The sequence below is a fragment of the Mercenaria mercenaria genome, chromosome 5 (assembly GCF_021730395.1).
Source record: "Mercenaria mercenaria strain notata chromosome 5, MADL_Memer_1, whole genome shotgun sequence".
NCBI lineage: Eukaryota > Metazoa > Mollusca > Bivalvia > Venerida > Veneridae > Mercenaria > Mercenaria mercenaria.
The window spans coordinates 23,206,272-23,225,096 of record NC_069365.1 but is presented as its reverse complement, the minus strand read 5'-3'; the positions used below and the strand labels follow the sequence as shown (position 1 = coordinate 23,225,096).

The following is an 18,825-nucleotide window of genomic DNA, read 5'->3' as shown; positions in this document are numbered from 1 at the left end:
AAACTTTAATAAATAAAGACTCTATATGCCGAGTCACTGACGAGATAATATACAAATCACTTTCAGAACGAACTTGAAGACTGTCAAAACCTACAATCTTGTCCCATGGTCCTCAAAGCTTGTTTTAAGTTTTCAAATTAAATCTGTATTATACTAAGAAATTTACGTTAAACATTTCGGGACAGTTTAACAGGACATTTTTGAAGCGCAAAAAGGTAAATAAGTGTCAAAAAGAAAGTCAGGAGTTACGGAACCTGGTCTGTGATCTGGTGTCATGATCTTAAAGCGTGTTTTAGGTTTCAAAGTACATGTAATATTTGAATCAATTCCGGTGATATTCAAGGAAAACAAATCGGGGTATAATAAATATGAAAATGCAAACATACTCCTGCATGGATAGCAGCATTACTTTCTTCATGGCTTCTTCCTCACTCTGAAAGTATCAAATATGTTTGTAGTACAGTAATAGTTGTTAACTGGCATCCACAATTCTACTGTTTGCTCATCCACGAAATTATTTTATGAACAGTTATGAAGTTTTTCCGACGTGCTACATGGTGTTTTTTTGTTAGTCAGCTTTACGCATAGAAATAAGACATACACACTTATACCAATTCTGACTAAGCTTTTCATACAAACTCTCCCCAATCCTGATTAAGCTATCTCATTTACGCTTACAAATCCTGCAAGAACTAAGTCATACAAACACTTACAAATCCTGCAAGAACTAAGTCATACAAACACTTACAAATCCTGCAAGAACTAAGTCATACAAACGCTTACAAATCCTGCAAGAACTAAGTCATACAAACACTTACAAATCCTGCATGAACTAAGTCATACAAACGCTTACAAATCCTGCATGAACTAAGTCATACAAACACTTACAAATCGTGCAAGAACTAAGTCATACAAACGCTTACAAATCCTGCATGAACTAAGTCATACAAACGCTTACAAATCCTGCAAGAACTAAGTCATACAAACACTTACAAATCCTGCATGAACTAAGTCATACAAACCCTTACAAATCCTGCATGAACTAAGTCATACAAACGCTTACAAATCCTGCATGAACAAAGTCATACAAACACTTACAAATCCTGCAAGAACTAAGTCATACAAACGCTTACAAATCCTGCAAGAACTAAGTCATACAAACACTTACAACACCTGCAAGAACTAAGTTACATATCTTGCAAGAACTAAGTCATACAAACACTTACAAATCTTGCAAGAACTAAGTTATACAAACACTTACAAATCCTGCAAGAACTAAGTCATACAAACACTTACAAATCCTGCAAGAACTAAGTCGTACAAACGCTTACAAATCCTGCAAGAACTAAGTCGTACAAACACTTACATATCCTGTCAGAACTAAGTTATACAAACGCTTACAAATCCTGCAAGAATTAAGTCATACAAACGCTTACAAATCCTGCATGAACTAAGTCATACAAACGCTTACAAATCCTGCAAGAACTAAGTCATACAAACACTTAAAAATCCTGCAAGAACTAAGTCATACAAACACTTACATATCCTGCAAGAACTAAGTCATACAAACACTTACAAATCCTGCAAGAACTAAGTCATACAAACGCTTACAAATCCTGCAATAACTAAGTCATACAAACGCTTGCAAATCCTGCAAGAACTAAGTCATACAAACGCTTACAAATCCTGCATGAACTAAGTCATACAAACGCTTACAAATCCTGCAAGAACTAAGTCATACAAACACTTACATATCCTCCAAGAACTAAGTCATACAAACACTTACAACACCTGCAAGAACTAAGTCATACAAACGCTTACAAATCCTGCATGAATTAAGTCATACAAACGCTTACAAATCCTGCAAGAACTAAGTCATACAAACGCTTACAAATCCTGCAAGAACTAAGTCATACAAACACTTACATATCCTGCAAGAAGTAAGTTATACAAACACTTACAAATCCTGCAAGAACTAAGTCATTCAAACACTTACAAATCCTGCAAGAACTAAGTTATACAAACACTTACAAATCCTGCATGAACTAAGTCATACAAACACTTACAAATCCTGCAAGAACTATGTCATACAAACCCTTACATATCCTCCAAGAACTAAGTCATACAAACACTTACAACACCTGCATGAACTAAGTCATACAAACACTTACAAATCCTGCATGAACTAAGTCATACAAACACTTACAAATCCTTCATGAACTTAGTCATACAAACGCTTACAAATCCTGCAAGAACTAAGTCATACAAACACTTACAAATCCTGCAAGAACTAAGTCATACAAACACTTACATATCCTGCAAAAACTAAGTCATACAAACACTTAAAAATCCTGCAAGAACTAAGTCATACAAACACTTACAAATCCTGCATGAACTAAGTCATACAAACGCTTACAAATCCTGCAAGAACTAAGTCATACAAACGCTTACAAATCCTGCATGAACTAAGTCATACAAACGCTTACAAATCCTGCAAGAACTAAGTCATACAAACGCTTACAAATCCTGCAAGAACTAAGTCATACAAACACTTACATATCCTGCAAGAACTAAGTCATACAAACACTTACAAATCCTGCAATAACTAAGTCATACAAACACTTACAAATCCTGCAAGAACTAAGTCATACAAACACTTACAAATCCTGCAATAACTAAGTCATACAAACACTTACAAATCCTGCAAGAACTAAGTCATACAAACACTTACATATCCTGTCAGAACTAAGTTATACAAACGCTTACAAATCCTGCAAGAATTAAGTCATACAAACACTTACAAATCCTGCATGAACTAAGTCATACAAACGCTTACAAATCCTGCAAGAACTAAGTCATACAAACACTTACAAATCCTGCAAGAACTAAGTCATACAAACACTTACATATCCTGCAAGAACTAAGTCATACAAACGCTTACAAATCCTGCAAGAACTAAGTCATACAAACACTTACATATCCTGCAAGAACTAAGTTATACAAACGCTTACAAATCCTGCAATAACTAAGTCATACAAACGCTTTCAAATCCTGCAAGAACTAAGTCATACAAACACTTACAAATCCTGCATGAACTAAGTCATACAAACGCTTACAAATCCTGCAAGAACTAAGTCATACAAACACTTACATATCCTCCAAGAACTAAGTTATACAAACACTTACAACACCTGCAAGAACTAAGTCATACAAACACTTACAAATCCTGCATGAATTAAGTCATACAATCGCTTACAAATCCTGCAAGAACTAAGTCATACAAACGCTTACAAATCCTGCAAGAACTAAGTCATACAAACACTTACATATCCTGCAAAAACTAAGTTATACAAACACTCACAAATCCTGCATGAACTAAGTCATACAAACACTTACAAATCCTGCAAGAACTAAGTTATACAAACACTTACAAATCCTGCATGAACTAAGTCATACAAACACTAACAAATCCTGCAAGAACTATGTCATACAAACACTTACATATCCTCCAAGAACTAAGTTATACAAACACTTACAACACCTGCATGAACTAAGTCATACAAACACTTACATATCTTGCAAGAACTAAGTCATACAAACGCTTACAAATCCTGCATGAACTAAGTCATACAAACGCTTACAAATACTGCAAGAACTAAGTCATACAAACGCTTACAAATCCTGCAAGAACTAAGTCATACAAACACTTACATATCCTGCAAGAACTAAGTCATACAAACACTTACAAATCCTGCAAGAACTAAGTCATACAAACACTTACAAATCCTGCAAGAACTAAGTCATACAAACACTTACAAATCCTGCAAGAACTAAGTCATACAAACACCTACATATCCTGTCAGAACTAAGTTATACAAACACTTACAAATCCTAAAAGAACTAAGTCATACAAACACTTACAAATCCTGCATGAACTAAGTCATACAAACACTTACATATCCTAAAAGAACTAAGTCATACAAACACTTACATATCCTGCATGAACTAAGTCATACAAACACTTACAAATCCTGCATGAACTAAGTCATACAAACACTTACAAATCCTGCATGAACTAAGTCATAGAAACACTTACAAATCCTGCAAGAACTAAGTCATACAAACACTTACATATCCTGTCAGTACTAAGTTATACATCCACTTACCAATCCTGACTGTAGTTCATGAATTCTTCCTCCTCTGTACCTTCTTTTACCCGACTTTTCACCTCTAGATGATTGAGGTCTATGGGATTCATCCCTTGAGTCACCAATTCCATCGTCATTTAGCACATCCATACCAGTTGCTGATTCTTCAACAGGTTCTTCGTCGGATGAATCAAATACATCTTTTACTCTCACACTGAAAACATGCAAAACTGATATGTGTCCCGAGGTTTTTAAATACAGTCAACTTTTTTATTGAAATAGGATAGGGGAATGAGTATTTTCCCTGTTCATGTGGATGTTAAGCCAACTGAAGCAAGGGTATTTAGCGGCATTCATTCCAGAACCAAGAAAGACAACAAACACAGGAAGGAAAATGTTTTTCTTATAAATTTGATTTTCGCTAACTTTTATGCATTTCTCCAGAAACTGAGTGAGATTCAAACAAACAGCAGTTTGCCTATACTCTTTTAAAGACAACTCAGATACTCGCACAGAAGCAGGACCATACTTTCCTAAAGACAGCTCGGACACTTGCACAGCAGTGCGGCTATATTTTTCTGAAGATAACTTGGACACTCACATAGCAGTACGGCTATAGTTTTCGGAAGACAACTTGGACACTCACACAAAAGTACGGCCAAATTGTACTAGAGACAACTCGGACATACGCTCAGCAGTATGGCTATACATTTCTAAAGACAACTTTGACACTCTCAAAGCAGTATGGCTATAATTTTCTAAAGAAAACTTGGGCACTCACACAGACGTAGGGCTATATTTATTCAAGACAACATAGACACTCGCACAGCGGTAGGGCAATTCCTTTTTCTAAAGACAACTTCGACATTCACACAGCAGATCGGCTATACTTTTCTGAGGACGACTTGGACACTAGCTGTACGGCTATATTTTTCTGAAGATAACTTGGACACTCACACAAAAGTACGGCTATATTGTACTAAAGACAACTCGGGCATTTACACTGCAGTAGGGCTATACTTTTCTCTCAAAGCAGTACGGCTATACTTTTCTAAAGACAATTTGGACACTCACACTGAAGTAGGGCTATATTTTTCTCAAGACAACTTGGACACTAGCACAGCGGTAGGGCTATACTTTTTCTAAATACAACTTCGACATTCACACAGCAGTACGGCTATACTTTTCCGAAGACACCTTGGACTCTCACATAGCTGTAAGGCTATATTTTTCTGAAGACAACTTTGACACTCACGCAAAAGTAGGGCTCAACCGCACTCATACAACAGTTGGGCTATATTTTTCTAAACCAAGAATTTCACAGAGCAGTACGGCTATACTTTTCAAAAGACAACTTGGACAGTCACACAGCAGAAAGATTATTTTTGTCTTGAAGACAACCTGGACACTCACACAGAAGTAGGGCTCAATTTCACTCACACAGCAGTTGGGCTATACCCTCCAGAAGACAACTTAGACACTCGTATCTACATTCAAGAAGATATTTTCAAAACAGCAAAGACACAAACATATATCGGTACAGATAATATACAGGCAAGTGAAAATACTGGTTTACTGGTATACGTACTGTGCTCTCTGTATTGTAACTTCTTCTTTTGTAGACATTTCTAAGAAACAGTTATGTTTCTGTTCGAATTTGCCGACAAAGTCCTTTTCTATCTCCCCCTTCAGCGCTTTCATTATGAGACATTTATCTTCAACTAAAACAAAATAATTATGATTTTTTATGAATTAACGCAGTGACTTCTATACAATAGAATATCACACATCGCTTTTTACAAGTTTACAAACTGTACTGTCATAAAATTTAGTGTAGGAGGGAAGAACTTTCGAATCTTGAACAACAAGACAAAATGACTGATAAATTGATTTTCTAAGTACCTCATGTTATCAATGATTTACCTTACATACTTGTAGTATGTAGATATTAATTATGCATTTGTTGGTTTTAACGTCGCATCAACACAATTCAGGTCATTTGGCGACATTTAGATCTGACGGTGGAGAAAGACCCTAGATGCCCCTCCGTGCATTATTTTGTCACGTGCGGGCACTTGGGTAGAACAACCGACATTTAGTAAGCCAGTTGGATGGCTTCCTCACATGAAGATTTCGACGCCCTGAGTGAGGCTCGAACCCATATTAATGAGAGGCAAGTGATTTGAAGTCAGCGACCTTAACCACTCAGCCTCGGAGGCCGCTGTATTTTGTAGACGTTTCACTTACAATTATGACATAATTCTTTAAACTGATCGCAAAGAAAAACAATGTCAGGTAGGTATTTATCAGGTACTTGTAGGTATCAATGCTGCATCTGTCTACTGGTTTATATAGACTATGTGAAATTATATTGAGGACATACACTTTTAGTATAAACTTTTTAAATTCGATACATTTGTCCGCGTATGGACCACTTGTTCATCAGAGATATAGATATTTCTGTGAGCTTATTTTATACAGTACACTTATAATACAGGTAAATATAAGTAATATGTCAATTTAACGCGTGCATTCGCTTAAAGTCAGTCACTTGTCCACTCAATTAGTCGGCCATTCAGACCTCCAACATTTCAGTCACTCCACCATTCAGTCACTCGGCCATTCAGTCACTCGGCAGTTCGGTCACTCGGCCCTTCAGACATTCAAAAGCTCAGTTACACGGCCATTTACACAGCACTCACTCGACCATTTAGTTTCTCGACCAATCCGATATTCATTCCCTTGGCCATTCAATCACTCGGTAATCCAGTGACTTGGCCATTCAGTTGCTCTGTCATTCGATTACTCGTCCATTCATTCATTCAGCAGATCAGTCACCCCGCCATTCAGTCACTCGGGGCTATTTAGTTACCCGGCTATTTAGACATATCTTCAGTCAATATAACATCCAGTTACTCAGCCTTTCAGACACGGCCATTCAGTCAATCGGCCATTCAATTACTCGGCCATTCAGTCACTCGGTCGTACAGTCAATCGGTCATTCAGTGGCTCGGCTATTTAGTCACTCCGTCCTTCGGCCACTCGGCTATTTAGTCACTTCTTGATCATTCAGTCAACCGGCCACTGACTAAAACAAAGAGGGAAACACATAATTACGAAATACATAATGACCTGATGTCGACAGCTTGGTAAAATCTACACTTTCGTGCCATATTCGCTGTACAGCTTTAGTCAATTCGTCGGTAACACACTCCGGACCTTCACATGACAGCTGTAGCTTCAGTGGACTTTTGCTTTGTTGCTCGACATACAATACACCATTTTTCTTTCTGAAAAGAAACACAACAACAACAATACACAAATAATTTTTTACGATGACAGAATTTCTGATAAATGACAAAACATTTTACCAAATATGTATACAACAGACACAGGTTTTGAAATATACCAAAAGAGGTCTAAGCAGCTACTCTACTTCTTACACTGAAACTTCTGCAATTCATGGAAGGCATCACTGATCGAGTTGTTAGCGTTGTGAAACTTTAACAAATGTTACAGGCCTTCCTTTCAGATACCAGAACAAAGCATGGTATTAATTCTTGGAATTCAATAATCTCAGTAATAAATGCTTTGAGAAACAGCACAAATAAAACCTATCTCATACATATACGTTAAGGAAACAGATAGTATTAACGAAAGCGAACGTTTTATTGACATTTAACAATGCAATGTAAATGTGACACCCATGTACTAATACACATTTCCTTACGACTTTAATACAAAGTATACGACTTACTGTATTTCTTGTCGAAGTTTATCTTCAATGCATGCCTTAAAACATCTAGCTTTTGCCGCTTCAAGAGTTACCGTGGCTAACTTCTTATTCACACTATCTTTACTTAGGTACTGAATGACCTTTTGTTTTGCCTCTCTTGCTTTGTTATCGATCAAGCTCTCTATACATATACATGTTCCATTTTCTGTCACGTAAACAGACGTCATATCGTTGTCTAATGATTTCTTTAACGTTGACCATGCATGATTACGCAAGCAAATCTGTTGTTCTGGTCTAACCCTTACTGTTGTCGCAGTGACACCTTCCAGAAGCTGAATGCCTCTGCTTGTTTCTTTTTCGGAAAAAGAATGGCATATTATCTCTTTTCTGTTATCGTCAGTAACAAACACAACTCTTATATTTGTCGTCTCACATTTAGACCGTATCCAAGAGAGGCATTGTTTACGAGACAATAGTGCATATCTGGCGTCACTTAGTTTTTTTCCGTCAGCAACGACGCTATCCAAGCAGTCATACATATCTACTCTCACAGCTTTGAACTCTTCAAAAGACGTCGCTTTAAATGCCACTTTTCCTTCTTTTTGTTTGATAGATATTTTCAAACGTTCGCTCTCATGCTTCTCTTGAAATCTACATAAAACAAGTAATTCTATTTTATAATCAGGCAAATCTATATCTTGTTCAAATTCATGGCGCTCTTCCTGCGGTTTTGAAGAATACTGTCCCACAGCTAACACTTTTTGAACCTCGTGTGTATCCACCTGCTGTCTGAACACCGGCTTAACGGTAGCTACGTTTGGATTGAAGCGTTCCCCTTTGCCACCAAATAATTGGATCTGTCTACCTGCAAATGGTAGTGGAGATACGTCACAGCTTCTTTCACTGTTAAATGATACACCAGGATTAAAATTTTCATTCTCGTCGGAACTGTCACTACGTGTTTCTAATTCGGGCTGACGACCAGAACTCATGTCGAAATCTGTTGGTTTAAGAAACTGGTTAACTTCTTGTTCCACGGGTTGAATTTCAGCTTGTGCAATCGATGTGACTTCTGTAAACAGAATTTACAGACACAAAGATAATGAAAAATAAATGCAGTTGTTGAAAAGTAGCTGTTTTGTATCAGTGTCATATCATAATTATGTTAATATTAAGAGTTTGTAAAATAACAGAAAATATTTGCATGCAATTAAACCTCAGGCAAAGGACGTGTACAACTAACTTATCGCATTTTCCAGATAAATACTTTGTCATAATAAAATAAAACTAGAATGTGTCTGTAGGACACAGGGTGTGCCCCCACCCCCCACCCCACTGGTACATTTGTCACAAAAGAGGGGCAATAGTTCAAATGTTTGCAGTCTTAATGGGGTATAGCCTCAACAAACATTTTATGAAAAGGATTCATTATTCTAGGCCTTAAACTTTTTGAGCTATGAGCATCAAAACAAAAAATCCACTACTTTGGCTATTTCAAGGGCCATAACTCTGTAATAAGAGCTAAGATTCTCAAGAAGAATACCTGTGCAAGGTCACATGACGATAAAGACTCCAGCAAGGTTTCCTAAATTTACATCTAATACTTTTTGAGCTAGGCACATAATTAGGTGAAAAGGTGCATTTTTTACTGTTTCAGGGGCCATATCTTTAACAGGAGGGCCATGAAGGCCCTGTATCGCTCACCTGACCTTTTGATCTAAAGATCATCAAGATTAACATTCTGACCAAGTTTCGTTAAGATATGGTCATAAATGTGGCCTCTAAAGTGCTAAATAGCTATTCCTTTGATTTGACCCTGTGACCTAGTTTTTGACTCCACATTATCAAGATTCGAACTTGACTTAAAGATCACCAAGATTAACATTCTGACTAAGTTTCATGAAGATACAGTCATAAATGTGGCCTCTAGAGTGTTAACAAGCTTTTCCTTTGAATGACCTAGTGACCTAGTTTTTGATCCCACCTGACCCAGATTTGACCTTGATCTACAGATAATCAAGCTTAATGTTCTGACGAAGTCTCATTAAGATACAGTCATAAATGTGGCCTCTACAGTGTAAACTAGCTTTTCCTTTGATTTGACCCTGTGACCTAGTTTTTGACCCCACATAACCAAGATTCGAACTTGACCTAAAGGTCATCAGGATTAACATTCTGACTAAGATTCATGAAGATATAGTCATAAATGTGGCCTCTAGAGTGTTAACAAGCTTTTCCTTTGAAATGACCTAGTGACCTAGTTTTTAAACCCATCTAAACCAGATTTGAATTTGACCTATAGATAATCAAGCTTAATGTTCTGACTAAGTTTCATTAAGATACGTTCATAAATGTGGCCTCTACAGTGTAAACTAGCTTTTCCTTTGATTTGACCCTGTGACCTAGTTTTTGACCCAACATGACCAAGATTCGAACTTGACCTAAAGATTATCAAGATTAACATTCTGACTAAGATTCATGAAGATATAGTCATAAATGTGGCCTCTAGAGTGTTAACAAACTTTTCCTTTGAAATGACCTAGTGACCTAGTTTTTAAACCCATCTAAACCAGATTTGAATTTGACCTATAGATAATCAAGCTTAATGTTTTGACCAAGTTTCATTAAGATACGTTCATAAATGTGGCCTCTACAGTGTAAACTAGCTTTTCCTTTGATTTGACCCTGTGACCTAGTTTTTGACCCAACATGACCAAGATTCGAACTTGACCTAAAGATTATCAAGATTAACATTCTGACTAAGTTTCATAAAGATATAGTCTTAAATGTGGCCTCTACAGTGTTAACAAGTTTTTCCTTTGATTTGACCTGGTGACCTAGTTTTTGACCCCGGATGACCCAATATCAAACTCGTCCAAGACTTTATTGACGGTAACATTCTGACCAAGTTTTATTAAGATTGGGCCAAAATTGTGACCTCTAGAGTGTTAACAAGCTTTTCCTTTGATTTGACCTGGTGACCTAGTTTTTGACCCCAAATGACCCAATATCGAACACTCTGCGCTCAGGTGAGCTAAAAATAGGGGGTGGAGCCAGCCAAAAAATCGTGCAAATTTATATCATGCACACGTCCAAAAAGGTGTGCAAATTTTTATCATGAGAAAGACTTATGCAAGTTTTCAACCATTTATATTAATACTTATGGAGCTAGGTGCGTCACAATGTGAACATGTGCATTTTTTACTATTTCAGGGGCCATAACACTAAAAATTGGGGGCGGACCCAAATGAAAAATAGGAGGTGCGCAAGTTCATATCAAGATTAAGACTCGTGCAAGGTTTCATGAAACTATATCAAATACTTTTTGAGCTAGGCATGTCACAAGGTGAAAATGGGCATTTTTGACTATTTCAGGGGCCATAACTCCGAAAATAGGGTGCTGACCCAATGAAAAATAGGAGGTGCGCAAGTTCATATCATGATTAAGACTCATGGAAGGTTTCATGAATTTATATCAAACACTTTTTGAGCTAGGTGTGTCACAAGGTGAAAATATGCATTTTTGACTATTTCAGGGGCCATAACTCTGAAAATAGGGGGCGGAGCCAGATAAAAAATAGAAGGTGCGCAAGTCCATATCATGATTTAGACTCATGGAAGGTTTCATGAATCTATATCAAATACTTTTTGAGCTAGGCATGTCACAAGGTGAAAATGTGCATTTTTGACTATTTCAGGGGCCATAACTCTGAAAATAGTGGGCGGAGCCAGATGAAAAATAGGAGATGCGCAAGTTCATATCATGATTAAGACTCATGCAAGGTTTCATGAATCTATATCAAATACTTTCTAAGCTAGGCGTGTCACAAGGTGAAAATGTGCATTTTTGACTATTTCAGAGGCCATAACTCTGAAAATAGGGGGCGGAGCCAGATGAAAAATAGGAGGTGCACAAGTTCACATCATGATAAAGACTCATGCAAGGTTTCATCAATTTATATCAAATACTTTTCAAGCTAGGCGCGTCACGAACTTCGGACGGACGGACGCACGGACGGATGCACGGACAAGACCAAATCTATATGCCCCCACCACTCATGGGAGGGGGGGGGGCACAAATATGCTTCAAACATAGCTGTAGATTATTTTCCGTATGTCTAATGGACGTGGAAAATACGTTATTGCTTGCGAAACACTATACATTTTGGGATAGCATTAACAAAAGAAATCTGCCGCGACAGTGGTGTTATTTTAATGAATGATATATCTTTTCACAGCTAGGGCATGTATTTAAACTACAGTGCTACATTTATCGAAGTATTGATATCTGATTTGTAAACGTTCTATATAGTATCAAGGTACAACTTACCACACTCGGTTCCTCGTGATTTTAGAGTTTCTAGTATATGCCGATGGACGGATGGATAGAACGGTCCAACTTCTAGATCAATATCCTTAAGTCCGTGATTTTGTTTTGATAAGATAGATTCCAAAGCTTAAACAGAAAAACAACAACAGATATTGTTGTACCAGTATTTATCTTACAACTTATACAAACAAGGTCCCATGTCATCCATCCGAGCTAAATTCTATCCAGATGGCTCAGTTACCAATTTGACCTAAATCTCACCATGAGAAAAATTCTGACCATGTTTTATGTAGATCGGGTGGAACATATTGCCTCTGCAGTATTTCTAGGGTATTTCTGTGATTAGGCCAAGTGATCTAGTCTTGCCCCCAGATGACCTAGTTTCAAACTTGTCTTAAACTTTATACAGACAAAGATTTTAATCAAGTTTCATGCCGATCGTGTAGAAATTGTTGCCTCTAGAGTGTTAAGTTTTTCTATGATTTGACCTTTTCTATTTCAGATAACCCAGTTTCGAATTAGACCTAGATTTCATAAAATCAAATACTTTGACAAAGTTTCATGAAGATCAGAAAGAATAATGTGCATCTACAGTGTTCAATTTCTTTCTATTATTTGCCTTATAGACCAGAGTTGACGACGCAAGATGAACATAATGACGGTTGATTATATCAGATCACCTTGAATACAAAGTGCTCGAAGCTAGAATAATAACCGGAAATTATACAGAGAAAGACCACAAGAAACCGGAAGATATATAATCGAGAAAAGAACAAAACATTACATCCTTACGTTAAGAGTGTAAGAGCATGAAATTCTTCCCATGATTGGACAACTGACTTTAGATGTAATATTCTGACAACCGCAGTAAGCAAAGGGCAACTGGGGAAATTTATTTCTATTAAGAGCCACTTTAAACTGGTATCAAAAAAAGAAGAGAAAGAGTTACTTAAACAATGACAAACCTTGCCCATTTTCTATCGTAATAACTGCATACTTCTTTTCCTCAATAGTGCCTAGTTCCACCGGCTCGACCACTGTGCCCTCAATGCCTCCTGATTTCCCACTTTCAAAATACAGCTGAAGAAGTTCATCGCTTACACCTGCAGGTACCTGTGGTATAAAGACGCCTGTGGGACTTCCCAGTAACTCCAAGGTAGGATAACAGCCACCTACAGGCCTACTGAATGCCTTCTCTTGCCATTTCTGTATCCTTGTGTCTACAATAGTAAAATAACGTTCGTAATGACAGCCTTGAAAACAACAACTTTAGATCACAACATATTTGATTTTTGAGTGGTAATGTAATGATGAACGTTTCTATTCTAGAGATAGCAGAAGACTCAACGAGATAATTTCTTAAGTTTGCTTGATTTTGATATGCCTTTCCTCTCATTGTATTTTAAAAAGAATGTTTAAGCGCTAATGATATTAATTAAATTTATTATGAAAAGCGATAAACATTTCAGTTATTCAATTATATAATTGGAAGACTGTACCATATACAATGTCACCAAAAATAACAACTGCCACGTCACAACGCGCGGCAGGAATACACACGGCGTTGACGTCGGCTCTGGTTATAACTTCCAGGTAATTTTGCACGTCTGTCTCGTGCCATTCTACTGGGAAATGCTGTAAGTAAAACAGAAAATAGCTAACTCGTACATTATCTAACAATAAATTACCGGTAATTCAATATGTCTTTCTCTCTATACAGAATGAGAGAATATGTTATAAGCGTGTAAATGGGAAATAAACAATACTGTTCTAGTCTTTATTAAGAAGATTCACGAATAAAACTAATACAAAGAACGGCGCACAAGTTCTTAGGGTCGGGTGGGTAGGAAAAAAACACGACCATGAATAACCGAAAAGGATACGGACAATTAACACGCCGCCTTCGGACGGTCAATTACCTTGAATGAGGGAACTAGGGTTCAAATTGAGTTAATTGGACTACAGTGTGCAACTAAAGGTATTCCTCGACGGGCTTAGCTCTCACAAAAGTGACCAAACTTATTGTTTAAGATTCACAGATTTAGCAAAAGTAAGAAAAACACTGTCTGGCGAAGTTAAAGGTCGTGAATTCTAGCTAGTTAACGCACCTCCAACTGAAATGTGTTAACATGCGAAAAGGGTCCCGTGTATGAAACCGTTATATTTAACATACTAAAGAACTTGGAAAGCTTCTGGAATCGGAGCGTCTTCTGTATCTTCCACAACCGACTAATATTATAAACAATGTTCAGTGGCCAGTGACAACTATAAATTTGCTGAGATGAAACGAATGGTTTCTAACCAGCCTCAAGTGTTTTACATCCCTCCCGCCCTAACCCCCAAACCCAACAACTTGCGCCCTTTTCTTTATATTTTCTTTATTTCCCTATGACAAGATGTCTACGGGCGATCTTAAAGACATTTGAAAATAGATATAGTCAAACCTCGATATCTGATCTCGCTTATCACACAGTTTCAGATTTCAAGTCCCCGTCCCATAAACAGGCGCACACAATATCATTTTAACTAGAATTTCGGTTATCCCGAATAATGTAACAAAAGTTACTGCTACTACGCGGGTCGTAAATGCTTGGAATAGGCTAAAGGATGGGTGGGTTGTGCGACTTCCAGTGCTGGTGTTGTGCATCAGGATACAATATCGAGGTAGGTATATTTTTGTTTTTGTTAATAATGACTCATTTACGAATGTTTTCAAAAAATACAACATAGAAATGAATAAAGGGCATATGTGTGAAATATCTGCTTTGTAATTTAAGAACTGGGTCTGTTATCGTGAAACTATGCTGGCATTAACCGTCAAAAAAAAAAGAGTAAAATTAAGAAAAAAAAACGCAAATGTCCTTCTTTCTGGAAATGTGACGGTTCTGATGATCAAACACGTGTAATATCCATTGGAATGGCGACCTATGCAATGTTTGCAACAAGATACAATCAACGAGAACACTAGTTTGCTGTTCATATTGAGGTTAAAAACAAATGTAACATTTGCCACAAGGAATTTGGCTTTCAATGGTCTTAATCACCACGAGAGCAGGAAACACTGTGTTGGCGTTTTTAACGTTTGGGTTTAGCCCCATTTTCCACTGTATTTCAGTTATGCTTGATGGGCAAATTAAATTAGCTTCTCCGCATGAATCAGAGGTGGAGAACAAATAGTTTTGCAGTCACATACGTGGTACGAAAGTTTGACATTAAAATGTATACGAGTAAATTCATTCCCGATATTTTTGTCAGTTCTAAGCAGGATTTGAAGCAAATAATTGTGATATTCGGCACCGTGTTTTAGTGTAGTTGCTTTATCATAAAAAGTGTTATTTAAATGATGTAATGACTAGAATGGGCTTTAGTTTCAGTTTAATATGTAGTCACTGGCATTTTCAACATTTTAAGACTTTTTTTCATCGGACAGCCTAATATCTACGAACTCGAGGACGCTTAACATAACTAAAATTTGATGTGGCCTGAATATATACTGTTCTACACGTTCATGATTACATATGTTGTAAAAGGAAATATCTAAGATTTTATCGTGAAGTGCCAAACACATCGTTCAAAAGTCTGTGGTATTTCAATATTGACATATCAGAAACTACTTTAAACATCCAATCAGCAAAAAGATTGTCATTATTGTTATTTTGTCGGGTTACACAGTACGTATGAAGTGAAATATTTAAGTGGGTGATTTAGTAGGCAAATATGAGCATTATGAATAATTACGTACAGTTTTTTTTCGTGTAAGATAACCTTATAATGAATAAACTTTTATTAAGTTATTGTTTTCACTCCGCTGCTCTTTTCGTTACAACAAAGAAGGTCAATAAATAATCTATAACATATACTAAAAACGTGCTTTAATCGCGGCATGGCACGCCCGTCTACTAGTTTATCTGTAATATGACTATTAAGGAAGCTTTCATACATATTTAACTTCCTAAGATATGAATCAAGTATTGGCATAGCTTAATAGTATTTTACCACAACTATTACATCAATGATAACAAAATAATTTGTTCTAGTATGTTTATATACAGCGCGAATGGGTAAAATAATAGCAGAAAACGTACAATTATGAACATAAAAATGAGAAATCGAAATTTGAAAAGAAAGCGACAGATATGAAAAATGTCCCTCAACGATGCCGAACCCAGGAATAAATATCACGGGCGTTTGAAGCTCTATCAATTAATGTATGTATTATCATATCCCATCATGAAATTTTAATATACAAAGGAAGAAATGGTGATCTTCCAACATATTTACTAGATTTATTTCCATCGATCGTGAATGACTCAAACCAGTACAATTTAAGAAACAATGCCGATTTTGAAACTTTAGCTAGGCGTATTGAAATTTACTCCCAATCTACTATTCCCTCTACAATAAAGTTATGGAATGATCTGAACATTGAGACTCGTCAACAACCAATTCTTTCGGCTTTCAAAAGTAAACTTAAAGAAATTTTCATGCCTCCACAATTCCCTACTTTTTACTTAATTGGTGACAGACGATACTCTGTGTTTCACGCTAGGATACGAAACAAGTGTAGTTATCTAAACGCCGACTTGTTTAATAATCACATCAGAGAAAATCCAAACTGCGACTGCGGATCCGAAACGGAAGACGCAGAACACTATTTCTTTAAATGCACTCGTTTTTCACATCAAAGAAGAGAACTTTTTACTAAAACAAGATTATTTCACCCACTAAGTGTCAATAAGCTTTTATATGGCAATGATAATATTTCTATAGAAGATAACACTACTCTTTTCACAGAAGTTCAAAACTATATCAAACATACAAGACGTTTCGACAGTACATAATGTATTTCTCATGTCCTCTTGTCATTATTACGTTACTTTGGGACAGGATGTTTGTGATTACTGGGTAGACACTCGGGGATATAGAGCAGCATATATTTCTTTTTCTTTTCTTCTCTAGCTCAACTATAATGATTACAACCATAACTTGACTAATACTAAAATTTATTAATTATCATTGTGTAATTATTATCATAAATACTATTATTGTTATCATTTTGTTACTACATCATCGTGTAATTATTATCATAAATACTATTATTGTTATCATTTTGTTACTACATCATCGTGTAATTATTATCATAAATACTATTAGGGTTATCATTTTGTTACTACATTGATATCATCATCATAATATTTCCCTTCTTCTTCTATTTCTTCTCCTTCATCTTTTTATCTTTGTAGTTATTATCACTATCATATATCTTTGTATAAGGAATGCTTAATTAAACTAATACACTCGTTCATTTTTCATTTGCTATGAATGTTACGCACTTGGGAAGGGTTGACTTCTAATGTTGCAATAACTTGTAGCCCAACCCATTTGCTTTTGTTACTTATTATGTATATGTGCTATGTATTATGTGTTCAGAAGCAATAAAATATGTGCTATGTATTATGTGTTCAGAAGCAATAAAATATGATTAAAAAAAATGAAATGGTACTGGGTCTTTTTCACAGATCTACGATATCTTAAAGATATCTGACCAGCATATACATGTTTATTGGTTCCCTTTTATAATAACGTCAAAGTTTGCGAAACGTATTTAGAGTGAAAGGAAATATGTATTTAATACTTAATGCGCTTTCGTTTTGCATAGATTACAACATTTAAAAGCGTATACATTGTACTTGGGTATTTTGAACCAGTTTTCAGAAAACTAACATGGGATTAATGCTTAGTCATGTACAAACTCGTTTTCAAGTATAACTGAATGACATTATGCGACCTATGAAATGTTGTTTACATTTCCTAATTTTTAAATTTCTACGGGCTATTTCGAGACATTTGAATCACTATTGCTTTTAATCATCTCTGCCTGTACATATCTATCTAGTGAAATGGACTTCGGAATGCTATGATAATGTCATCATTATAATCGTTCACATTAGGCGTAAAAAAATTGTTTGTTTCCGGTATCCCGACCTACCCTAAATTTTTGGCCCGACCCTAAATGTTTTTATGGCCTTTGAGAATACTTTTTTCAACTTTTTGACAAAAAGTTGAAAAACTGCACTTTTTATGTTTAAAACATGGCCAGTGATGTTAGAAAACAACTTACTGATGCTCTAAAGGCATAACCTCCTTATTTGTATCCATTTTTGACACACAAAAAAATTCCGAAAAGTCTCCCTTAATAAAAAAAAATTAAAAAAAAAAAATTATTTTCCGACCTACCTACCCTAATTTTTTTGAGCATGTTACCGGAAACAAGGAATTTTTTTTAGGCCTTATACAAAACACAAAGTTTAGTCAAAATGAAAGCTGTAATCTTTTTACCTGATTTTATTAGCTGTTATTTAATGTAACACGGAGTAGCATGTAAATGGTCAATACTAGCTGGGCACTAGTTCAAGGTTTCTTTTCAAATGAACTGGGCAAATTTGGTAATATTTCGCGCGAGGAAAGAGAATTAAAGACATGAGTTGTAAATGTACCGTTATAGTGTATAGAATAGAACTAAGCCTACCAGAACAAAAAGATGATGATTTGGAATACCCTATATCTAATGATTTTTGTTTATACAAACTTTTTTGTCACAAATGTTTCAA

General features: G+C 36.1%; 1 protein-coding gene across 2 annotated transcripts in view; it reads right to left on the bottom strand.

The window, feature by feature from the left end:
* The window catches only part of LOC123556639 (uncharacterized), a 69,659-nt gene that overhangs the window by 8,380 nt on the left and 42,454 nt on the right, over window positions 1-18,825 (bottom strand). The window contains exons 2-9 of one of the 2 annotated variants that reach the window (XM_045347523.2): window positions 13,714-13,849; window positions 13,180-13,434; window positions 12,215-12,340; window positions 7,906-8,956; window positions 7,281-7,438; window positions 5,737-5,869; window positions 4,167-4,362; window positions 387-433 (exon numbers count right to left, since the gene is read on the bottom strand). In XM_045347523.2, the coding sequence (XP_045203458.2) occupies window positions 387-433; window positions 4,167-4,362; window positions 5,737-5,869; window positions 7,281-7,438; window positions 7,906-8,956; window positions 12,215-12,340; window positions 13,180-13,434; window positions 13,714-13,849 (2,102 nt within the window). The remainder of the gene's footprint in view (window positions 1-386; window positions 434-4,166; window positions 4,363-5,736; window positions 5,870-7,280; window positions 7,439-7,905; window positions 8,957-12,214; window positions 12,341-13,179; window positions 13,435-13,713; window positions 13,850-18,825) is intronic. The other variant, XM_053542906.1, reaches the window with a different exon arrangement.